The sequence below is a fragment of the Xenopus laevis genome, chromosome 9_10L (assembly GCF_017654675.1).
Source record: "Xenopus laevis strain J_2021 chromosome 9_10L, Xenopus_laevis_v10.1, whole genome shotgun sequence".
Taxonomy (NCBI): Eukaryota; Metazoa; Chordata; class Amphibia; order Anura; family Pipidae; genus Xenopus; species Xenopus laevis.
Genome location: NC_054387.1, coordinates 57730394 through 57755979, shown reverse-complemented (window position 1 = coordinate 57755979; position 25586 = coordinate 57730394). Strand labels below are relative to the sequence as shown.

Below are 25586 nucleotides of genomic sequence, written 5' to 3'. Positions count from 1 at the left end.
GTACTGGGATTGGAATCTCCATCTCTGCTGCGCGGGGTCCTGTTGTCAGGCTCAAGGGAAAACAATGACCGTTATCCGATCATTACGACCGGCGGAGTTCCTACTGATGTGATGCGAATTTATTTTTAGTGATGTTTTTACCTTTAACACTAAATCTGCGCAGTTTTTACTGTTTTTTTTTTTTAATGGAATCTTTACTGTAGAGGGAGAAAAGTAATTTATTTTTGAGTGTTCACTCACAGCCTGGATTTTATCACGACTTTTATAGAGAAACTGGATTATTTTATTAGCTGCACTGGAATTTATGTACCCCCCTCCCCCAGTCACAAATGGATTGTTCCATGTAAATTCTCTATTCTCTGATTGTTATTAAATCTTTATCATTTACACTGTAATCGTTTTCCTTTTAATAATAAAAATGTTCGATATGAGTCCCTTTTATTCAAAGCTGTCAAACCCCACCCCCCAGTACTTAATCAAGTGTAGAGCTCTGAGTCTCTGTATTGCTGCTTGCTGCTCTCTTTCCCATGGCCAGACAAGGGTGGGGCTTGCACCCTATGGAAAGTTAGTAGCAGAGGGGGTTACATTTCTCTTTGGGTGTTCCAATGCATGTTGAACAGAGATTTGGCCATTGATGATTTTTGGTCTATATACAGAAAGAGAAAAACCCCAAGTTATCTGCATGAAGCAAAGATAATCCACACTCTGTACCTGGGAGCTTACAGGAAGGGTGGCCTGTCTATGTTAAAGAGAGACCAGCAACAGGAAGTACAGAGGATTAGAACTCTGTACCTGGATAGGTACTTGGGGGAGACTGGATTCATTTACCAGGGAAGGTGGGGGAATGGGAGAAACTATGGGAAAGCGAGCAGCCCAGGTGCAGTAAAAAAGAAAATCAGAGCTCTGTACCTAGGTAAGTACAGGGGGAGATTGGAATCACTAACCCTGGGGGAGGATCCTCCCAGACTATGGGAAAGAGAACAGCCCATGGGCAGGAAGTACAGAGAATCAGAGCTCCACAACCCCATATGGTGATGGGAAGGTGAGCAGTTCCTGACGGGGAGTACTCCTCACCAGCGCTCTGTAGTGGGGGAAGAACATGTGTGGTCTGAAGAGCTTACTTATCCAAGGGGAGTTGTGTTATGTAAATGGGCTCCGTTTTCAAACCAGCTAGGCCTATAGCTTATAAGTGGAGAGCACATTTGCTGTTAAACCCTCTTCATCCAACAGTTGGAAAAATACCTTTTCTCATTCGGGCTGGCAGTATTCTGTAATACCTTGTGCCCCTATTGCCAGCAGCCCTCTGTGATCCCTCCTCTCCTTATGTCCAATAATATTAATTCTCTGCAAGGTTACAGACCATGCTGCAAGCAATGATAGATGGATGCAGTATAATGTTCCAATGCAACAAATACGCAAGAGTAATATTTAATTAGCAATTGATATTATACAAGGAAATGTATTCATAAAACATAATAATGTGAATGCTGCAGCTAGAGAATGGAAGGACATATTTCCCTTTAGTATGATTTATTCCGAAAATAAATTCATGTTCAATATTTGCTGCTGGAAAATGTACAAAGTAATAATACTGCTCCATTATTTAAATACAAGATTTTATATTGTATTTAAAGGTAAACCTGTCCCAAGAAACCAATCCTGTCACGACTACTGACCTGAAGTGTAGGTTGCATCACATGTGTCCTATATTGGGTTTGTTTCTGTGCAATTTCAATCATTCATGTTTTCCTGCTGCAGGGAAATCAATCCTGCTGTTCTGCAGTTGGTGCTGGAATCCGTATTAGAGCTGGGAAATCACTGTGGTACAACAAGTAGTTCTGGCAGTCGGGTTCACAGCATGATTGGGTTGTTTGCAGCAGGAAATAATGTTCATAATTTGCCTATATTTGCAATGTGGCAGCTGGGAAACCTCCCCCGCCACAGGTGTATGCGGTGTGAAAATTAAGTGTATTTGACATCTGCAGCAGCTTCTGTCCTCACTGGGATCCTCAGCTTCACTGATTTAAATCATCAATGGCTACTCCGTGGCTACACTACACACAGTTGATTATTAGGCAACGAATCCCCTACTCACCTACAGCCTTATTGCTTTGTTAAAATGCTAAGTATATGTTTGGCACATAATACATTGCTGCCTCTGTCACTTACTGGGATTGATTCCCTTTAAAATGTCCTTTAAGTACAGGTTCACAGGTTACACCGCCATGGAGTGGCCCCCACTGATAAGACAAAGATGTGGAGCAGAACTTATTTGATTCTAATAGATACGACGTATACAATCCAGGTGAAAGGGATGGGCCAGTGTGCGCTTTATGGTTCATAAAGGTCACCGCCATCTACTTACCATTCAAATTCATTTACAGTTGAATTAAAGGATAAGTGTATTTAAGACTGAAAATCTGCATGCATCTGACCAGGAACCTCCCCCAGGTCACTGAATACTATCTCCTCCCAGTACTTACCTGCTATTTACCTCTAATTCTCTGTACTTCTTGGGCTGCTCTCTTTCCAACAGTCACAGAGGCGGTGGAGATTGGCCCTACCTGAAAGAGGGAGGTTTCTGCTTGAACATGGGGAAAGTGCAGCCCAGGAGCAGGAAGTGTAGAGTATCAGACATCTGCACCTGGATAAGTGCTAGGAGGTACTGATGTGCGGCCCAGCCTGATACCCATAGGTTTGGCACACCATTTGTGACCTTACACTGCCGAATTCTGGTTTTATAGGCGAGTGCCTAAGCGGGTCTATAAATAGAGGGGAGAAGGCAGGTTTGGGTTGGTTGTGGTCGAGCTTTACTGGCATCACATCACTACTTGGAGGGGATTGGATTCACTTACTTAAGGGGAGGTTCCTGTCTGACCATGGAAAAGAGAGAAGCCTAGCAGCAGAAAGTACATTGAATCATAGCTTTTACCTGGGTTGGTAATGGAGGAAGACAACCAGAGGGAGGTTCAAATAAACTCATATAAAACCCTAGTGGGGCCAATGCAAATGAGTCCAGGTTTCATTTTAATCGGACCTACTCTATATCATATAAAAGGTCAGAACTGAATACTGGACCAATTTGGAGGAGCAGATGATTTTATGCTTTATATCAGCAGTCACTCTCAGGCGTGGCCCAGTTTCAGCTGCCAAACAGATATGACACTGGGTCGGGACAGAGGTTTCCCTCCTATGATTAGAATGAAGTCCTCGCTGTCACACACAGGCAATGGCTCCTTGGACTCACAGCCCACGTTAATATTCCCAGTGCTGGTGAAAAGGCTGTTCTCACAGTGGGACAGAAGGTGCTGCTCATCGGCCAGGTCCTGTGAGCTAAAGGAACAGGAACAAAAAACCGGCATGTCGAACTGATTTAATGCCTTCATTTCTATGTCCTCTGTTCTAGGGACAGATCCCACTTTGTCAGAGGCCCAGGAGCTCAGACGTTTTCCAGCAGGGATCCTGGGTAGTAATGTTTCTTTGTCTCCAACATCCTGGGCCTGTTGGGTCTGGGGGCTCACTCCAGTAACAGAATGGTAAATCTTCCCAAGATGGCTGCCCTCCTTCCCATGGGAGACTTTCTTCCATAAGCGAGTGTTGAAATGGTATTTCCACAAGTGGCTGCTGGGATTACGAGAGGCCAGACCTCCCCCAACTATCCACATGCAGTTCTGATGGACCAGCGAGCCATGACCCACTAATTTGGGAGGGCCGGAGCTGCAAAAATATGTAGATCTGAATTAAGTACATTTCGGTAACATTTGCCCTCTTTGTATCTATACAAATATGAGATCCCTTATCCAGAAATCTCTAAATGAAAGCAAGCCCATTCCCTATTCTCCCAGTCCACTTTCGGACTTTTTAAAAATGATTTCCTTTTTCTCCGTAATAGTAAAACAGTACCTTGTATTTTAATCCCAACTAAGATAAAATGAATCCTTATTGCAGGTAACACAGTTCTATTGGGTTTATAATAATGTTTAAATGATTTTAGCAGACTAATAAAGGTATGATTCAAATTACAGAAAGATCTCTTATCCTAAGCTGGATAATAGATCCTATCCCTGTATTGATCCCACTAAGCAGGGGGGAGACTTGCCTGGTTTTGATATTGGACCAGTTGTGCCTTCTAAAATCAAACTTCCAGAAATCGTTTTGCTCAGCCATGTTCTTCAGCCCCCCAAAGAGATACATTGCTCCATTGTATGTTACTGCCGTGTGTCCATGTCGTGGCCCAGGGCCGGTCCCACGTGTGTGGGGACTAAGTGCTGACCAGTTCTCTGCGTCTGGATGAAGAATGATAAAAATCACAGATCAGTTAAATATAATTGTATAATTTAACGTAATCTCTAAAGCAAACTGGAAAGGTTCTGGAGTCTGATTCTGCCATACACACTCCACTCCATAGACACAAACACACCACCAGCATTACAGGAGACACAAACACACTGACACACAAACAAGCCTAGATGGCGGGGTAAAAAACATGGAAATAAAAGAGTTGTGGAATTAAAGGGCATGTAAAGTCTAAAATAGAATAAGGCTAGAAATGCTGCATTTTGTATACTGAATATAAACATGAACTTACTGCACCACAAGCCTAAACAAACAAATAATTTATGCTTTCAAAGTTGGCTACAGGGGGTCAACATCTTGTAACTTTGTTAAACATCTTTGCAAGACTAAGACTGTGCACATGCTCAGTGTGGTCTGGGCTGCTTAGGGATCGTCAAACAAAGCTGCTTGAGTTCTGCATAGCTGGGAAGTAAGGCTGGGCTCCCCCTGCTGTTCATAAGTATGATTGTTTCCCTGCGTAGCAGTTAGGGACCATCTGACAATTCCTATCCACAGCAGTAAACGAAGGGAGAATTTCACTACATACAGTCAGGTTTCTTATAAAAACGGTACATATTTTTTAATTAAAGTATATTGGAGATAGGTTTCTTTTTCATTAAAGAAAATAAAAATGGGATTTTATTTTTTTGCCTTTACATGCCCTTTAATCAGTTATACTAGCTGATACTTTAGAAGGGGATTCAATGAGGGGTTGGATGGCTTTTTATCAAATGAGGAATTGCAGGGTTATTTATTAAATAATAGGATTATAAAATAGATCTTTGTACAAAGTTGATCCAGGGACTGGTCCAATTGCGATCAGTCTGATTTTCAGAAAGGGGTTTTAGCCTTCCTCAGGATCAACTAGCAGTTATGCAGGTTTTATACAAAAACACATAAAAGGTTGAACCCCATGGATGTGTCTGTTGTGTTACTATGTAGATTATGTAGAATGGGTTCGCTGATAAGAGAAATAGGATAGCAGCTCCCACTGACAGAACTGGATGGAACTTACCAAATGAGAATGCCCAGAATTCTTCCACAGCACCCTTGAGATCAAAATATCCCCCATAGATATACATGGACGTCTGATGCAGAACCGCACTGTGGCCCTTTCTGTTTGTCGGCGATTTCCCCTGTAAAATACAGAAATAACAGGATGTGGCGCCAGATACACCATATGATAATATTGTACTGACAGCTCAGTGCCACATGCAGCAGGAGCCATTGTGGGGCCCTTATAACCTGCTGTGTCTTTTTGTGATTGAGCAGAGGGGCATAAATACAAGCTCTGATTGGCTGTATAGTAGTTAAGGAATCCAAATTTTGATTGGTTAAAGAGAACATAACAATTCCCGCTTTTACCTACCTTACACCCTGGCGATTTCCCCTCATACCACATCTGTACATCTGGGGTAAAAACAATAAGAAGTGCATTAACTGAGCTGAAGAGCCGGGTCAAGAAATGCTTCTGCCCATCTCCGCCAGCCCCCCACTGCAACAGCCCCCCCTTTCACTTGTGATCACTGACAGACCCCCCAGCCACCCCGGTTACTTACCCACTCCTGTCACCCACCACGCGGCATCATATGAACCGCACCTCCAGGGAAGGGGTGCGCCAATGATCTGCTGATTTACTGACTAATTGCACCCACAGCTAGTTTTCCAGCTTCTGTTGGACTACAACTCCCAGCATGCCTCCAACACTAGAAGGCTTCCTGCCTTTCTTTGGTTATACCTCTCTCATTCCCTTTATCGTTTGTGTCTTACCAATGGCATACATCCAGAGAGGGGTGCTTTCTTGGTTTGCAGGCGAATCGATCATCCCCCCAAACACATAGAGAACCCCCTGTAGGAACAACACAAAGAGACATATTATCCTTTTAACAATGGAATCAGTACAGTTATTTAACCTGTTCAGACCTCTGAGTTTATTCATTTTAACTCTCATTCTGTCTCCAGCCATTTAAACATTTCTATCATATCCCATCTCTCCCCTATGAGCTACATGTTATCACTGTAATATCAATTGCCCTTAACAGATGAGACTGTTAATCGGTATGTTTGCTTCTGCCATGATGCAAGCAGCAGCTCCCTCACCTCATGCGCCACCATAGAGTGTCCCTCCAGCTGGTCCGGAGCTTCCTTGGAACACGGCAGCTGCTCCCACTCATTGTGAGCTGGAACACAAACAGATACATAAGAGGGCCATAGAGAGATCAATGGGTATCAGATACAGATAGCTAATCTCAGCCATAAAGCAGGGCAGGACTGCTGCTTTGTGAGACACAGAAGGAGACATAAGTATATAACTACAGGACTGTGGTCTCGTTACTACGTTTAACTGTCTTGTAAGGAGAGCTAACTTTGCTATAAAACCAACAAATCCTCAGTGCCTTAGAGATAAAAGAGAATAAACTTTTAGGGCTTAGAACAACGCAGCTAGTTTCTTGGGGACACCTCCACCTCTATACTACTTTCTAATTTCTAACTTTTATTCATGAATTGCGGACGCTTTATTTTTAATTGTTTGATACCATGAACTCACTTTAAAATTATAACTACTGCACTAGCACCTTATTTAATTCATATAAGAACCATGAACTTTTAGATTATTCATCAATTTTGTGCAGATACATTTTATTGAGGGTCACATCACCTGATTTATAGCACTTGAGCAATTTAATCATTTTAATTATTGATATAGAACACAATCGATTGAAATACCATTAATTGTATGTTGGTGCTAAATTGATTTGAAGCATATGATTATAATAGCACTAAGCACTTATATAATTAGATCTCAATTAATTTTAGTAAGGTAGTGTGGGGTTTTACTGCTTTTTCTTGTTTTTAGTATCATATAACTACACTAAACACAGAAGTGACAATAACTTGCCTATATTTATACATATTCAGATTACACATTGATTAAAAGCACAAGTACAACTTTAGAATGAGATGATAATATCTATTTATTTGGCTTATGACGCGTGTGACTCACTTTCATGTGTTTGATACAGAATGCGAAATGGACCAATTCTGCTAAACTGTGTGATAAGATTTAGTGCAGGTAATTGGCAGACACTAATTATTAGCACTGTGCAGGAATGTTATCTTATCTCTAGTTACAACCACACCGATTTATCCACAGAGAACTGCATGGCAGAGAAACCCGCCTATTGCTCTGGTGCAAAGTGGATACTTTTCCTGTGTTTCAGCTTAAATAACTTTGGTCTACCCATATGTCCTGCGAGACTATAGCTCTGACCCCGACAGTATATCCAAAATCAGTGCCATAAAGCAAAGAAAGGCTGCTGCTGCTTGCTGAAAAGGCTGTAACCTTTTCACATGTAAAATATCACTGCGTTATACAGTGTAGCACATTTTTAAGGCACAAATAAATGTGGATCATTGTAATTAGTGCCAGGAAATGAAATGATGTGTAATAAACGCCTTATTGCCCAAGGCTGTTACTTTACTCGTTGCTCTGTGCTTACACCCTGTTGGGAAATACATGGATGAGCCGTTAGGAGGTGGCGGAGGGGTTTGCAGACTGGGCTGGTGGGGATACAAGCTTCTCTATGCAGATAGGACAGTGCAGATGTGTACTTGTCCCATGGATATGTCAGCAGGGAATTCTGGGCATTCGAGACCTGTGTACTGTGCATCAGAGACAGACAAATGCAGGGTTTTCATATGGCTCCAGTTATAGAGAAGCAACTCTTAGGGAGATGATCACCTACCCCTGTTATATTTTAAGGGAAACTCGTAAAACAAAGAACCATTTGTATCATTACTTCAAGCAACCTTCCTTTAGGTAAGTCTCCCCCAGTTCTTATCCAGAATTCAAATTGATTCTCTTCATAAACTCTTCCTGGGCTGTTGTCTTTCCCGTGGTCATGTGGGGTGGGTGGTGTTTGGCTTCCCTTCTGTATTGATCTCATGCATGTGGGGGGAGTATGAAAAGCATTGTGCTTGGGTAAGTGATTGGAGGATTTACATACAGTGAGGGGGTTTCCTTTCTAATTATGGTAAAAAAAAAAGCAAACCAAGAGCATAAAGACAGAGAATCAGCTCCCTACCTGGGTAGTACTGGGGCATTGAATTTATTTACCCAAAGGGAGGTTCCTGTTTGACCACGGGAAAGAGAGCAGCCCAGGCCAAGGATCTTTTTTTCTGATGTAATACTGGGGATTTGAGGGTAGATAGGAGGAATATTTATCTAGCAGAGATTCTAAAGGGCTCTAATGCATTTGTGATCAATATCTGGGAGGCATTTGGAAGGAATCACTGCATCCACCAACTGAACTACCATCCCCAGCATCCTCAGGTAACTGCCCACACAGTGTTGGAGAAATGAACTCACCTATATTGTATCGCCAAAAATCACCCAGATTACTGTCCTTCCGTCCGCCGTATATATAAACGTAGCCATTGTATAGTGCACAGGAATGCTTAAATCTGTCACACGGAGCAGCATCGCTCTGAGGCACCTGCTCCCAAACACAGTCGCCATGTTCTTTTTTCATGCTTGGAAATCAGATGTCTCGTTTCCCAGCTCATCCCTGCTGGTATCTCAGAGTGGAACATGGTCACTGCTGTCACAGGGAGAAAAGTAATCCCGGTTATAAAGGATATCACATCTACAACGGATAACATCCAGAAATGGTGTCCAAGTGTAATGTTTAGTAGAGTAATTGGGAAGCAGCAGTCCTGCCATGCTTTACGGCTGAGATTCTAGGTGTCTATCAAATATGCAGTACTATGTAAAAGAAGGTAGATTTGGGGAGAAAAAAAACTTATTTTAAAAAACTTTCAGTTACCTTTTGTCATTGCAGGGGTGTATATCAGTTATCTCTAACATGTACATAATACATGTACTTGAACTTTTCCCTGACAAATCTAAACACAGGACTTATGAATAAAAATAAACACGTTCGTGATGTATGGGTTGAGAAAAACTTGATCAACCAAGCTTCCTGTTCCCCCAGCCTCTGCAATTCAGTCTTGCCTTGTGTTGTTTGGAGGGGTCGGCCCCTCTCCCAAGTAATACAATAAAGATTTACCGAACACTTTATCTTTATTGAGAAAAACTTGACCCATACTGGACCCACTTGACCCGGGCTTCCCGGGTGAAGAGAGCAGGCAGAATAGCTCAATCAGCGAAATGCAAGAGAAGCAGCGAGGTCGGCCCAAACCCACCACATCACTAAAATACAATGTTCCTATCTGTTCAGTATCTTTTTTGCCCATAACAATGTAAATACTGTGATAAAGACTATTCCTGGTGCAGATTCCAGTCAAACACTGGCTACCGCTATTCACTGTGTTCCGGGTGCATCTTGCCAGAGACAGACACTGACTTGCTGGAGCCACACTGCACAGATGTTTATAGAAACAAACAGTGTGTAGCTTGTGTATCACCCGAGTGTTACATTGTAACAATATTCTGCCAGTTTATGGCTTTACAGGCACCTCAGTGTGGGATTTCATACAGGAATGACTGTTCTAGTCGTGTATGAGGCCTGGCTGACCAGTATCTGGCAGAAATTGTTGCCAATGTTCCAGGTTAGGAAATGCTGCCGGGAGCACATTAACACATTGATGGGGTCCTCTCTTCCTAGACCCTAAATAAGTGCATCTTATTGTGTATGCCCAGCTTTACAATGTCCAATATACTCGCTCTTAGGCCAAACACAGGGTATCCATAGGGAGGAATTCCATCTTACAACACTTTCACCATGTGACATGAGACAAGTAAATACCTTCTGATTCCAGGGCTTTTTGGCCCATTTCAGCCCTTCTCACCATAACCAGAATTGGTTCCCCATTTCGCTACTCTCCAAGTCCTACCTCTCAGAAGCCATGTTCCAATATCTTGCACTGATGAGATCTAACAAGATGGAAACAGGCTGTCTGCAAGTTTGGATATATGGCTCTGAACCATTAGGCTGTATCTGTGCTATAAACCAGCGGTTCTGGATGCATAGTTGGCCAAAGGGACACAAAGGAGTGATTTGCAAGTCTCCGCCCATGATGCCTTATGGGAGAATTAAAACTCATTTTTGGTATCTAGGCAGTGCTGTGTGTATGGCATGAGACAAGTAAATACCTTCTGATTCCAGCCTACATAGGGACACGCACACACTATAGTATTTCAGGTTTGCCATAAATCAACTTAAAGGGGAATTCCGGCTTTCAAACCAAAATTTGATAAAAGAGGCCCACATATCACAGAAACCCCTAATATGCCCATCACAGTTACTGTACATGTTTCTTCGAAAAGTATGAATAAATGCCATTTTCTATGCTGAAATCCAGCTGTTTAACAGTTCTTCTCTTTCTGCATCATTTAAAATCCTGGCAGGGAAGGAGGCACTAAATACTGATTTTACATATTGTAACAACTTCTCCACAGCTTATAGACAGCATGCAGGAACTACATAACCCACAATGCATTGCACTATGATGTACCATTCCTTATTGAAATCACATGTGCAGGGAATTGTGGGGTTTGGACAGTGCAGGCTGAGGACAGCTGGCTGTTGATACACAGTAACAGTAGTCAGCCAGCTCAGCAAAGTAGTCAGACAGATCAGCAGGAGAGCAGGGGGCTAGGCTTTGGGAACTGTTCCAAACCATTAAAAATCATGAAAAGTCTGCACATTTTTTAATTGATGTATATTGCAACGTTGCTTGAAATTATGTTTACTTTTCAAAAAGCTTAAGTTATGTTTTTGTGGAGTTTCCCTTTAAAGTAAGCTTTTATGAAAAAAAAGATGCACAGAATGTAGCAATTTTAGCAATCCAGGTTACAGTGATACTGATGAGGCAGCATTGGATTTCTGAATTATACTGAAGTGCCCCCCAAGGCTAACACCTGATATTCTCGGCATGGCACTGCTGTATCAGGCAGAAATACAATGCTGCCCATTATAATTAGGGAACCATTAATTCCCAGCATGCCATGTGGTTCTTGAGTCACAATTAATGCTGCAGGCTGCACTTGCTGTCAATTAGGTTTAGCTGGTTTAGGTTAGCGAAGACTCTTGGACCCCAGAATCATAGGGGCCCCATCATGATGTAAAAATGTTACTGAAAGTACTAATTACAGTCATTATGTACTCATCATATATACCACAGGGGTGAACCTGGTTTTCATATTAGGGGGTGTTGAGAGTTGTATTAATTTACTGGCCACAGTCTGGGCAGTAATAGAATTAGGACCCCCCTTTAAGATTGGGGCCCCAGGTGCTTGTGAACAAAATATAAATAGCTGTAAGAGACAATACAATAGACCCCAAAAAAGCACAGAACATTAGCTCCCCTCCAACGCAGGCAGAGTGGTACAGACTGGGTAACGGAAACATGCGGTTTCCTCTGGCTTCAGAAGCACAAAATGAAAGTGCCAAGGCTCCTATACTCACACACACATTCACTCTCACTCACAGACACACACACAGGGCAGAAAGGAGGCACTGGCAATTAATGGGTCATTAAAGTGAAAATATCCAAGGGCTCCACTTACTGTACAGCTAAATATAAACTTCTATCTCTGGTATTGATGTAGCCTTTGGCAAAATGCCCCATTATTTACAGCCCAACCTGCAACTAGCCGTCTGTTACTGAACTACAAATCTTAGCAGGTGTTTGTGGGAGATGTAGTCCAACATATATGGTTTTTAGATCTGCCCTATAGTAAAGTGTCATCAACATTATGTTATCTTACCATATTTACACCCACTGCTTCCTGATCCCCAACCAGTGGCTCATGAGCAACATGTTGCTCTCCAATCCCTTGGATGTTGTTCTGGCCTAAAAGCAGTTTTAAAATTCCTGGTTTGGAGGCAAGTTTTGGTTGCATAAAAATCATATGACCTGCCAGAGTCTTCTTTATGATGTGGACACACAGGCTGTTGTCAGTGGTTGTCTTCAGCCTGTGTGTGACCGCAAATCAAATCCCAGATCTGCTTCTCTCAGCCTGCAAAACTATTCAGACTGACAACAGCCTGTGTGCCCATAAGACTTCCTATCCATAGCACTTATTTGACACCTCCAGAAATTTGTTCATGCTTGTGTTGCTCCCCAACTCTTTTTACAAATGAATGTGGCTCATGGCTAAAAAAAGATTGGGGACCCCTGTCCTTACTATAAACACTTTCACTCAGTTACAGCCAAATCCCCTGACCAGTCCCCAATTGCTGCTCTGCCCGGCGTGTGCCGTCCTCCTTTTTGCATACCTCCCATCTGTCCCCTTTTAAGAGGGACAGTCCCTCTTTTGACAGCTCAACTTGCAGTCCTTCGTTTGTACTGGAAAGTCACGATTTTCTCTGCACTGAACAGCCAGAACAAGAAACAAAGTTTCTAACTTAATTGGCTTTTGGCAAAGAGCCCAGAACAGCCACAGCAGCAAATAAGATACTTGTGTAACAATTTCAAGATAAGCAAATAAGTAATTGTAACAATATAAGATCCCTTGGAAAAAGTTAAGACTCACAGCTTAAAGGGCAATTCACCTTCATTAGCAAAACTGTAATAACTAAAAAAAAAACACATAAAACACTTTCATTACCTGACAAATTTTGTAACATGAACATGGTAATTAGGGGCGTGGCCACAAAATGGGCATGGCCAAACATTTGCCATGCTATGTGCACCATTTTTATATCCCTCTTTTTATTTCCAAAATATCAGGAGGTATGCTTTTTGCGCCGCATGGGGGGTTTCTCGTGCACGTGATATTCTGCACACGCGTGCTCAGTTTTCCGTGTATGCACGTGCGATTGTTGGGCGCTTGGGCTGCCTAAGGAGCACCTGCCCAGTCTGCCCCAGCACTGATAAGAGTGTAAAGCAGTGATCCCCAACCAGTAGATCGCGAGGAACTTTTTGCTCTCCAACCCCTTGGATGTTGCTCCCAGTGGTCTCAAAACAGAAGCTTATTTTTGAATTCCAGGCTTGGAGGCAAGTTTTAGTTGCATAAAAACCAGATGTACTGTCAAACAGAGCCTCCTGTAGGCTGCCAGTCCAGCAAACAGCCAATCACAGCCCTTATTTGACATCCCCTTGGACATTTTCATTCTTGTGATGCTCTCCAACTCTTTTTTACATTTAAATGTGGCTCACAAGTAAAAAAAGGTTGGGGACCCCTGGTGTATAGTAAACAGTCACAGCCCCGTTCCCTAACCAAATCTTGCTTTACTATAGGGGTAACTACAGAGGAAGCAGACCCTGCGGCTGCAGGAGGTTCAGGGGCCCCATGAGGCAATAATGAATGAGCAATTTTAACATATATTGGTAAAAAAGGACAATCTCTGGATATGTTGGGGGGGCTAAACTGAATTAGCTGTGGGGCTGAGTAACATGTAGTGACAGCACTTCTATACACTCTATCCACAGTGAGGAAACACAGAGACTGCACTTACCCCTTACAGGAGAGACCAGGCTCCAGCTGTACTTATAGGGATAAGGATTCATGTGAGTTTGGGGCTGAGTGCGCGCAGGGAATGACGGGTAATTCGAGTGCCGTTATACGAGCAGTAAATATGGAGGGGGATTTCACATGAGCCAGCGCCCACCCACCAGTAGAGGGACTATGACTTATAGACAGAGGGCAGACAATTCCGTCACACCCCGGGGAAGAAACAAGTAAAACGGGGGTCGCACAGAAACGCTTCTCAAGTAGTGGCCCCGCGCTCATTTGTGGCTCCGCCTACCTCAGCACCATCCTTCCCCGGACCGGACCAGCCACGGAGTGAGAGGGGGGGCAGCTGCCCGGGGAAACCAGCTGGAAGCGCTGCTCCTATTCCTCTGTCTGAACGAGGGGTCCCCTCTCCTAGCGGAGGAGTCGTAGTTTTAGCCGACTTTTTATCCAAGGGAAACACGAGCGGAATGGAAGCTCCGAATCACAGGAGGGACAAGCGATCTGATTGCGGGGAGATTCCAGGGTTCGAGCTGAGTCTGGCACCAACTTTAACTGGGAGGAACCAAGTGTGACATGTACGGGGAGGTGCCCCCTTTCCACAGGAACTCACGCTTGGTTTTATCCTGACACAGACCATAGACACAGGCTGACTGAGGCAGACTTGCACTGTTACAGGAGGGGACTGGGAGGCAGGAGTTAATGTTGCACTTGGTGAGGGGTGGGAGGGGTTAATGCTGCGCTTATGTATTTATACTGCCATTCAAAGCGCTACTTGTGTGTAAATAAGCAATAGATAGTGAATAAAGTGCCCCCTGTTGTAAAATATGAGGATATTAGAAGTGACCTCGGAGTTCCATGACCTGTAGAGAAACACTCGGCTTTCGGCCTCGTGTTTTTATATGGTCGGGAAACTCCTCTGTAACTTATAATATCCTTATCATTTACAAGAGGGGGTACTTTATTCACTATCTATTGCTTATTTACACACAAGTAGCGCTTTGAATGGCAGTATAAATACATAAGCGCAGCATTAACCCCTCCCACCCCTCAGTGAGTCATGTGACAGAAATGACATCAGAACTCACCGTTTATAACTGATGACGTCAGAACTCACCTTTTATAAGGATATCATTTACAAGATATTCATGGCTTTTGTGTATTATAGAGAGATACAGGAAGGAGAGCGAATACCCCACCTCCTAAAATAACTTGCCAATAACAATACTGACTCCTACATACAGGCTCCATGTTTCCCTTCTCACAGCGCAGTCGATTATTATAATTATTATCCCTTAATTACACAGCATCTCATATTCCTCATCTCTCTACAGACAATGTATATTATTCCCATTAGCCCTGTCCCAGTGGAGCCTACCTTCTCTAACTTATGGTACAATATCATTTATATCCATATATTGTGTCATATAGAAGACCATAAAATAAAGCAATCAATGTAAAAAATAGTCCTTCTAAATGGTGCTTAGTGATGTCATTCGTTATAACTGTCAATTTGTAAAACGTTTGTTTGATAAAAAATAATGTACCGCTTGTTGTGACTTCTGATATCCTTATCATACATGAATGATGCTTAGAGTTCCCTGTATAACTCAGCCTGCAGCCTTGTGCCTTTATATGGTCACAGAACCCCTCAGTGACTTCTAATATATTTTTAATTTACAGTCGAGAGTATATTTTCCCTTATAATACACGAGTGATACTCCGAGTTCTCTGTATAACTCAGTCTGCAGCCTTGTGTCTTTATATGGTCATAGAACCCCTCAGTGACTTCTAATATCCTTATAATTTACTGTAGGGGGTACATTATCCCTTATAATACATGAGTGATACTCAGAGTTCCCTGTATAACTCAGTCTGCAGCCTTGTGCCTTTATATGGTCACAGAACCTCTCAGTGACTAATATCCTTATAATTTACAGTAGGGGGTACATTATCCCTTATAATACATGAGTGATACTCAGAGTTCCCTGTATAACTCAGTCTGCAGCCTTGTGCCTTTATATGGTCACGGAACTTCTCAGTGACTTCTAATATCCTTATCATTTACAGTATTACAGCAGTAATTTACATTATCCCCTATATAACCAACATCAAAAGAATATTGATCCAACATTTATCTATTTAGATTAAAAAAGATAAGGCCCTTGAAGATGGTCACACAGACATATAAGATTTATAGGTCCAAGTCCAAGTAATAGCGCCCAAATTATACTGCAGTCTTTACCTCTTCACATGCTGTTGATTTATTTGCAGGACTCCTATTTACCAGGCAACATGTGATGCCACGTTGATATAATCCAGTAATATAAAATCTAGAGTTGCTGGCACAACAAGAGTTAAAAGGCCTTTTCGACCCACTTTAACAATAACTGACCGCACTTAAAGGACCAGTCAAAATGTGTTTGTATAGAAGGAAAAAAAAAGCCACCAAGACATATGTAACTTTAAAATCGCAGTCTTACCAAAACTCCGCTTGCGCTCAGAAAAGCCGACAGGGCGATGATCCATCGTGTCGCTCGATTTCTCCTCCCTGGCTATCTCCTATAGAAGGCAGGGAGGAGAAATTGAGCCCTGCACAATGGATCGTCACCTTTTCTGAAGGGTAAGTTACCTTTTAATAAAGACTTTGTGATTTTAAAGTTAAGATAAGCTCACCCACACCAGACGTATTCCAATGGGCACCTTTACTAGACTGGAAAAGTACAGATTCTCGACACATTTTCTGGACAAACCAGTACATTGTCCTTTGAGGTAGTTATCTGAATCAATGTAACATAACAGAACAATTACATAGGTAATGCTGGCAACCACTGCCACTGCCCTAAGGGTCAAGTAAAGGAACTGAAATTCCGGTACCAGATAAATATTACAATAAATCCAAAATGTGTGAAGTGCTAAAGGAGAATTAAAACATAAAAATAAATAGGGCTAAAAATGTCATATTTTATATAATCACATTATTGCACCAGCCTAAAGTTTCAGCTTCTCAATAGCAGCAATGATCGAGGACTTTAAACTTGTCACAGGGGGTCACCATCTTGGAAAGTGTCTGTGACACTCGCATGCTCAGTGGGCTCTGAGCAGCTGTTGAGAAGTTAAATTTAGGGGTCGTCACAAATTATCGAGCAGAAAATGGGCTGATTATTAGATTCCCGTGCTAGTTGCACTGATTTCTGTGCTGCCATGTAGTAATTATCTGGATTAATTACTAATCACCCTTATATTGTGACATGTATATTCTATGTGTACTGTATATTGTGAGTCGGCCCCTAATCTAAGTAAGTGACCGCAGCATAGAACATGTGCAGTGAATCAGCAGAAAAGAAGATCAGGAGCTACTGGGGCATCTTTGGGGCACAGATTGTTATTATTTTATTTATTATTAACATGTATTTATATAGTGCCAACATATTGTGTAGCACTGTAAAGTAAATGTGATTATACAACTAAATCACATGAATTATATACATAGAACATATGGAGTTACATACATCACAATCAATACCGGTACAAAAGGTGAGGAAGGCCCTATGCAGAAAGAGCTTACACTCTAAATGCATAGGGCCTACACAAGGCGTGGCCAAGATCAAATTAAGTGGGTGATAAATGTGGTACTGTATGTGTTGTTGCGTTTGGTAGTTAAGCAGAGTGAGGGTAGGCGTCTCGCAAGATTTCTTGAAAGCAGAACGTTTGGGAGAAAGTCGGACAGGCCGTGGGAAAGCGTTCCAGAGGAGGGGTGCAGCCCTTGTAAAGTCTTGAATGCGAGCATGTGAGGAGGTAATGAGAGAAGAGTTGAGCAGCAGGTCAGTAGAGGAGCGTAGTAAGCAAGGATTGGTATTGCGGAGAAGTTTTGAGGGAATTGGATCAAGCGGGCAGGTGGTAAGATAAGAAGAGGCCAAAAGCCCAAAACATAATGTACAACATTTCTAGCCTACTTCTTTAGTTAGGCTTTAGTTCTCCTTTAAGAAAACATTATGACATTCATTCCACTCACTTCAATAGGAAAATTAAGATCTCATGACAAATTGCTGACATTGCCCCCAAACATAGATAAAGAAGTAATTGAAAGGGGGTATAAACACACAAATACAAGTTTACATAATGAAAGGAAATGTTACACTAAGCAGCTTCCCAGTATCTATTCATTCCTCATTCTCACAGGATTATGTGTTAGGGCAGTGGCACACTGATAGATTTTGCACAATTTTTTAGATGGCGCTGCGGGGACGACAAATCTCCCGAAAATACATATCCATTGCCAGTAACTGAAATTGCATCTTATAACTCGAAAAAATCGAGCGATTTGGGAGTAAAGTCTGAAAAATGAGTACAATTTGAGTTTTTGCTCAAATTTATCAAGTTTTTTCCCAACCTGAGTTTTTTGAGTCATTTTATTGAGAAATAAGATAAAATTGTTGATAGGAGTTTGGTCGTGCTTGAATTAGTAAAAAATATGAGATAAATTTTAGTTTTAGTAAGTAACCCCCGTAGTGTCTTGGCAAAATCAGTTATCATTATTGTCTATTTTGTAGCCATGACAAGTAGCTGCTACTAGTAGCTCTACGTGTCTTCACACTTAAGGTGGTGGCACACAAGGATATTTAGTCGCCTGCGATAAATCTTCGATACCACCCTTAGGGTAAGGACACACAGGGAGATTAGTCGCCCCGGCAACGTATTGCCTCTTCTTTGGGGCGACAATCTCCCCAAACTGCCTTCCCCTACCTTCCCACCAGCTGTAATGAAAATTCGCCAGTGGGATGCCACTCACTGAGCTTAATTTTCCGAAGTCATCTAAAGTTTGGTCGTGAGGCAACTTCGGGCGACTTTGGAAATCGAAGCGCCACGAGTACATTGGAGCTGGCGTTTTGACATTATAGCAGGCGGCAGGCAGGGGGATGGCAGTTCGGGGATATTGTCGCCCTGCAGAAGAGGCGATTAGTCGCCAGGTGACTAAATCTCCCCGAATCTGCCCATGTGCTTAAACCCTTAATGTCACAGCTTTAGTTTGTTTCCTTATGGCCAGATAGATAAGTGCTATTTGTAGCAAATTGGCACGATTTTTCTAGAAAACAGAAAACACCCTTATTTTGGCCTTATTTACTTTCTTGTCACAGTTAATAATTGCCTACGAACTTATTCTGATACTGAATAAATTATTAGTAGTATTGTCATGTATTTATAAAATGCTAACATATTCTGTAGCATTGTTTATACATTAAACTCAAGAAGGCACTCAAAAACCAACAATAACTAATACAAGAGGCAAAGAAGTCCCTGTTCACAAGAGCTTACAATCTAAATGGAGAAGGGGTTGACACAATAGGTGTGGGATAGGGCAAGATAGGAAGTAACAATGTGAGCGATAGCGTAGGTATTGCATTTAGCGCCATACTGAAGTTATGCTAAACTAAATGAGGGTAAGCTTTTTTAAATAGATGTGGTTCAAGAGATTTTTTGATGACAGACAGATTGGGAGAGAGTTGGACAGACCATGGGAAAGAATTCCAGAGAAGGGGAGGCAGCTTCAGCTTGAATGCGAATGTGTAAGGAGTTAATGAAAGAGGCGTAACAAGTAGGTTGGTTCACAGACAGGGGCGCTCCACCAATGATGTGAGTTGAGACTCTCACCTCAGATGGTAGCACCTCCTTGGTTGCTACAGGCGGCAAAAATGCCACTTCTGGTAACTAAGAGCCGTATTTCCGGTTTTCAACCCTGGAATTCGGCTCTTCTAGTGCAGAGAGCGCAAATGCTTGACTGGACTGCCCACGACCCCCTCCGGCACGACGTGGACCGACCCCCTCTGGCGCTGAAAGGTAAGAGCCAGTGTGAGGGGTGGGGGCGACAATATGAAGGCTGCCTCAGGCGCCAAAATGGACCGGATCTCCCCTGTTCATAGATGTAGGGTGAGGCAGAGTTATGAATGGCTTTGAATGTCATGGTCATTGAGGATGGTAGTGGAAGCCAGTGCAGGGATTGGCAGAATGGCGAGGCAGAGGAATAGCGGTTGCTGAGGTGTATGAGCCTCGCAGCAGTGTTCATTATGGACTGGAGAGGTGACAGTCTCTGGAGGGGAAGGCCAATTAAAAGAGAGTTACAGTAATCATTGTGTGATATGATGAGAGATTAGGTCAAAACTTTAGTGATATCTTGTGATAATATTTTAGAAATATTCCTTAGGTGAAAGTGGTATGATGTGGTAAGTAACTAGATATGAGGAGGTAAAGGACAGGGCAGAATCAAGGGTGACTCCAAGGCCTGAGGAGATGGGTGATAATAGAGTTGTTAACTGTGATAGACAGTTTTGGGATGTTATCTGTTTTGGATGAGGGAAGGAGAACCATTTCAATTTTAGAGAGGTTTAATTTAAGGTATCAGATAAGCAGGAAGAGACTCAACTTATGAGCTGTGGTTTGAGATCAAGAGAGGAGAGATAGATTTGAGTATCACTAGTATAAATGTGGTATATGAATTGATTAATTTGCCAGGGGTGTGAAAGTATAGAGAGAAAATAATAAGGGGCCCAGCACAGAGCCTTGTGAGACCACAACAGAGAGAGAGAATTTAGGGAGAAGATGATACTCCATTGTAGGAGACATTGAAAGAGCATTTGGAGAGTTAGAAAGAAAACCAGGACAAGGCAGTGCCATAAAGACACCGTGTCCTCCTTGGAGGAGGAAAAGTTGATTCACAGTGTCAAAAGCAGCTGAGAGATCAAGGGCTATTAGAAGCGAGAAGTAGTTTTGGGCTTTAGTTAATAAGTCATAAATTTATAGTAATGATAAACGTGTTGCATTGGTTATAGGGGTTGTTCAACCGCCAGCATTTGTTTTAGCTCAGTTGTTTTCAGATTGTTCACCAGCAATAAAGACTTTTTTACAATTACTTTCTATTGCTGTATCTGTTTCAGATTGTTTTTCTAATATTGAAGTCTAAAATTTATATTTTCACCTTCTTTTGTCTTTCCAAAGCAGCTCTGGAAGGAGGGGTCACTGAATGTAAACTGTTCTAAATTGTTACATTAGTTGATACATTTCTTATCTTTGTCCCTGCTGATCAGAAACCCAGAGGAAGTTGTTATAATTGATACAATAGTTGCTAATATGCCACTAATGCGAATGATAAATGTATCAACTAATGTAGCAGTAACAATTCAGAATCTGCACCTGGATTACTGCCAGACCCAAACACCAGATACAGGAACATTAAACGTCAAACTTCAATTTTGGAAAAAATGTTAAAAAAAAAAAAGGAAAGCAATTGAAAAAAAAAGGTTTTATTTGTGGTGAATAATCTGAAAACAACTGAACTGTAAAAAGTGTTTGGAAGGTGAAAAACCCCTTTATATAGAGATTTGTGCAATACTGACATTTTCTTCCATTAGGCAACGCTGTATTTTTGGGTAACATCCTCTTTAGTTAAAATCACTTGAAATAATCAAAGTCATATGGTACATCAATTTGATATCACAGTTAATTAAATTTATGTCTGGGAAATGTACATCAATGTAAAGCAGCTGCATGGAGCAAGAGCTCCCTCTAGTGGACAATGCTTCTTCATGTTGCACTATTCTCCTTTTCTTGACCCACATAATTAGTACTCAGATAAGTAATTACTGGAACCTGATGTATAATGGGCTGGTTGTGGGTAACACTAGGGCATCATCCTGACCAGAGGGTAAGGTATGATGCTTACTGCACTATTAACTGATGATTGAATTGGATTAAAGGGATTAAAGTCTGTACTTGAGAAAATTTACCACTAAGTAACATTTAAATTTAAAGGGATTATGTCATAAATTTTTTAGGTTTATTTTTTATTTCTAAATTACACTGTTTACACTGCAAATAATTTACTCTGCCATTTGAAATGTTATTCTTAAACCAACAAATGTATTTCTTTTAGCTGTATTATTGGTGTGAATGCAGCCTTCAGTGCTTTGCCCCTGATTCTGAGCTTTGAGAAGGAGCCAGCACTTCAGGATGGAACTGCTTTGAGACAGCTATTGTTTCTCCCTTTCTTATTGAACTGCAATACGATCCAAGTCATAGCACCCAAGAAGGTTTTTTCTTATGTCTGCCACTAGGTGGGGCTTTTAGCAATGCAAACAAATCCATCAGGTAGCTGCTATCTGGTTAGGGTCAGTCCACACGAGCAGATTCGGGGAGATTTACTCGCCTGGCGACTAATCGCCTCTTCTTCTGGGCGACAATCTCCCCGAATTGCCTTCACGTGTCTTTCCATCTGCTGTAATGAAAAGTCACCTGTGCTAAAGCACACGCTGCGCCCGAAGTTGCCTCACGAGGAAAACTTTGGGCGACTTCGGAAAACGAAGCGCCGCGTGTGCTTTAGCGCAGGTGACTTTTCATTATAGCGGATGGGAAGACACGCGAAGGCAGTTCGGGGAGATTGTCGCCCAGAAGAAGAGGCGATTAAATCTCCACGAATCTGCTTGTGTGGACTGACCCTTAGCTGCCCATTGTTCTGTTGATAGGCTGCTAATGGGCTACTGGGAGGGGGGGGGGATTTCACTCCAATTTAGGGTCAGGGCACACAGGCAGATTTGGGGAGATTAGTCGCCCCGCGACAATTCTCCTCTTCCTCGGGCGACTAATCTCCCCGAATCTGCCTGTGCAGGATGGCACTCAAATCGATTTGTTTTCCGAAGTCGCCCGTAGTTGCCTCACAAGGAATTTCGGGCAACTTCAGAAAACAAATCGCTCTGAGTGCCATCCCGCCGGCGATTTACATTTTAGCTGGCGGGAAGGTAGTTCAGGGAGCACATAGTTTACCTTAAATGATTTTTGGTGCAACTCACTGTGCTTAAGTTGCCCACTGAGCTTGCAGACGTAAATATTGTTTAACCTGTGACTTTTGACTTCATACTGGTTATTGGGAATTGCAGTGTATCAATATCTAAAGGGACAATCCTATTTTACACAGGGCTCTGTAAAATGTGTTTGGCCGTCAGCTTGCCTCCCTCTGGAGTGAAAGTTCAGTATTACTCCTTAATAATATTAAGACAAAAACAGAGGTCTGTTAACAGGTTGAACAATTTATTTTGTGCTGTACAATTATCCAGGATTCCCTGAACAGAAATAGCCCCAGGGTGTGAGTATATTACATATTAGGGTACAATTTACACTCCCAATACTCAATTGTCTGATGATTGTGAATTGTATTTATATGTGTAGAACAAGGGGCTGAGTTGAACTAACACCCAGCACCTACCCCTGACGTGGCCCTTTATCCAACTCCTCTCTATAATTCCCACCCTTTCATTGTTTCCTTCTCAAGGCTTTTCTTCTTCCCATTTGTGCAGAAGGGCCTAACGTGCCATGTTATTTGGAGGGCAATTGGCTCAGAGCTCTGGGTGTTGCAATGGAAAGATTTCATGAATGATCTAAGGCAGTGGTCCCCAACCAGTAGCTCGTGAGCAACATGTTGCTCTCCAACCCCTTGGATGTTGCTCCCAGTGGCCTCAAAGCAGGTGCTTATTTTTTAATTCCTGGCTTGGAGGCCAGTTTAAATTGCATAAGAACCAGGTGCACTGCCAAACAGAGCCTCAAGGTAGTTTGAGAATCCACATAGGGGCTACCAAATGTCCAATCACAGCCCTTATTTGACACCCCAAGAACATTTTTATGCTAGTGTTGCTCCCCAACTCCTTTTACTTCTGAATGTTGCTCACTGGTTGGAAAGGTTGGGGATCCCTGATCTAAGGTGACCAGACAATATAAAGTATAGTTTCCTTGTGTGCTCCTTTCACTGGTAGCAATGTTCAATATCAACGGCTAAAGGGGTACAGAGAAGTTAGGGTCACATTGTACAGGAAACACTATGGTGTCGGCAGTGAGCAGAAAAAAAAACTGGCACAAATATCTGTATATTTGTTCAATTACAGCCACAGCCTTGAGTCTAAACTTCTTGTCTGTTGGGTTTTGGGGCTTCTTAGTGTACAACTCGATTTCTTCCTTCCCTAACAACAATGGCTAATCATAGTTCAGGGCAATTACATTTCTTTTGTTCTTTTATTGACTTAGAAAGACCTTTCCTTTTGCTAATGGCCAATCACATTCCAGGAATTCGTTTTTTCCTCTACGGGATTTGTTCATGCGATTTTTATCATTGGCAAAGAATGGCATTATGGTCATTACCAACAATTGAGCCAATTTAGTGAATGACAGAATGTCACAAAATAAATCAGTGGTAGAAATGGGAAAAACACCCTTTAATGTCCATACTAGCAGCAAAATGTTTAAACTCCACCCCAGGACCTCAGCCTTGAGAATTGGACCATGTTCCAGAAAGACACAGCACCAGGTCTGTCATTAAGGAGGGTCACATCTTTACTGTGAGATCTGCTTTCTACAGAGGGTTCATTAGAATGGATGGCAGGGAGGCAACTGGATATGGTCCATTACAATTTAGCACCATAACCCCCTTCCTGAATTCCTGTATACAGTAAATAAATATTGTTCCCCCACTGGCTCGGGCCTGCTCTCCTGTACTGATCAAGATAATGTAGGACCTCATCTTTGTAAATGTCATGTTCCCACGAAGTTCCTGCTAAAGATGAGACTGTTGGTACTGACCGATGGATGAGCATCGTTTTGATGACTCCGCCTCTCAATAAAGCCTGCCAGGCGGGAGGTGTCCAGAGGTAATTTGGAATAAGTGTTGTTATGAGGCTGCAGCCACGGATGCTGAAGACAGGTGGCAATGGTGGGTCTCCAGTGAGACTCCTCTTGCAGTGTGGCCTTAATGAAGTCCTGGGCAGCCTGACTTACCCCAGAGAAATACTCCTGTGGGAAACCGAAGTCCACCCTGCAGATGTTGGCACAGGTCTCCTCTCTGTTCTCGTCCAGGAATGGGGAGACCCCACTGAGCATGACGTAGGTCAGCACCCCCAAGCTCCAGATGTCTGTGCCAAGAGAGACAGGGCTTCCTTGGATAAGCTCAGGGGCAGCAAACTCTGGGTTCCCCAACAGCTGGTGAATATAATAGTGTCCCGTTATCTGCACGGCATCCTCCAGATCAATGATCTTCAATCTGGGCACTGGGATATGCAGGTCTATTAGGAGATTCTCTGGCTGGGACAGGAACAGAAGTATTGAAATGGTTACACCGCACACCTGGAATTTTACTCACTTTTTCTGCTTTAGTGGTGCTGGTTATCCTTCGGCCTGACGTGGCCTTCCAATGGCAGCAGTTTCAATTATGGATCCGCACACACCAATTTTCTGCAGTTTTCTTTTATTTGTGTTCACCACCAGTATCAATGTTTCGGGGGGTACAACCTGACGAAGGGAGGTTGTACCCCCCGAAACGTTGATACTGGTGGTGAACACAAATAAAAGAAAACTGCAGAAAATTGGTGTGTGCGGATCCATAATTGAAACTGCTGCCACAGGAACAGAAGTCACAATTATTCACTGTAGTGTCCTGAGGTCACAAGTCAAAGGATATAGAATAGTGGCCCATCCCACACATGCTCAGTTAATGCCTAAACTTTGATCTGCTGAAATCCTGCCTGTGTTCTGGTAAGCCTCACCCTTTTTTGTGATCATGATATGGTACTGACCCAAGAAAATCTGGACCATTGGGAAGTATGAGCTGATGTAATAATGGAGCATTCCTCTGTTTCACCAACCTTTAGGGTAAGGCCACACTAAGCGATAGCGCGGCGATTTGACTCGCCGCGACTATTCGCCGCGACTTTTAATCCTCAATCGCTGGCGAAACTTTGACGCTGGCGTCTATGGGGAATCGCTGCGTAAAAACACACGCGGCGATCTTTTTTCTATT

The 25586-nt window shown here is 42.5% G+C and overlaps 2 protein-coding genes across 4 annotated transcripts in view; both read right to left on the bottom strand.

The window, feature by feature from the left end:
* Positions 1-172: 172 nt before the first annotated feature.
* Positions 173-14490, bottom strand: LOC108701258 (ras guanine nucleotide exchange factor F). Of its 3 annotated transcripts, none has more exons than XM_018235628.2 (8): positions 14052-14490; positions 8705-8936; positions 6436-6515; positions 6106-6184; positions 5705-5745; positions 5351-5471; positions 4100-4286; positions 173-3717 (listed from the first exon to the last, which is right to left on the bottom strand). In XM_018235628.2, exons 2-8 carry the CDS (start codon positions 8865-8867, stop codon positions 3126-3128), a joined length of 1263 nt encoding a protein of 420 aa, XP_018091117.1. In that variant the 5' UTR covers positions 8868-8936; positions 14052-14490; the 3' UTR covers positions 173-3125. The 3 variants fall into 3 exon arrangements, with proteins under 3 accessions (XP_018091117.1, XP_018091118.1, XP_041432046.1); XM_018235629.2 differs by having other exon boundaries at positions 8705-8933; XM_041576112.1 differs by lacking the exon at positions 14052-14490 and adding an exon at positions 13761-14024.
* A 9015-nt stretch (positions 14491-23505) lies between these two features.
* Positions 23506-25586, bottom strand: part of kalrn.L (kalirin RhoGEF kinase L homeolog) — a 172859-nt gene continuing 170778 nt past the window's right edge. The window contains exon 62 of the mRNA XM_041575441.1: positions 23506-24871. Coding sequence (XP_041431375.1) covers positions 24326-24871 — 546 coding nt within the window. The 3' untranslated portion in view covers positions 23506-24325. The remainder of the gene's footprint in view (positions 24872-25586) is intronic.

What these genes read in the sequence shown, in the direction of transcription:
- LOC108701258 (XM_018235628.2), bottom strand. Translation starts at nt 8,867, where the DNA reads ATGAAAAAAGAACATGGCGACTGTGTTTGGGAGCAGGTGCCTCAGAGC. An exon ending in TCTCTGGATGTATGCCATTG is followed by an intron (nt 5,746 to 6,105) that starts GTAAGACACAAA and finishes TTTTTACCCCAG; the next exon opens with ATGTACAGATGTGGTATGAG. An exon ending in GGAAATCGCCAGGGTGTAAG is followed by an intron (nt 5,472 to 5,704) that starts GTAGGTAAAAGC and finishes TGTATTTTACAG; the next exon opens with GGGAAATCGCCGACAAACAG.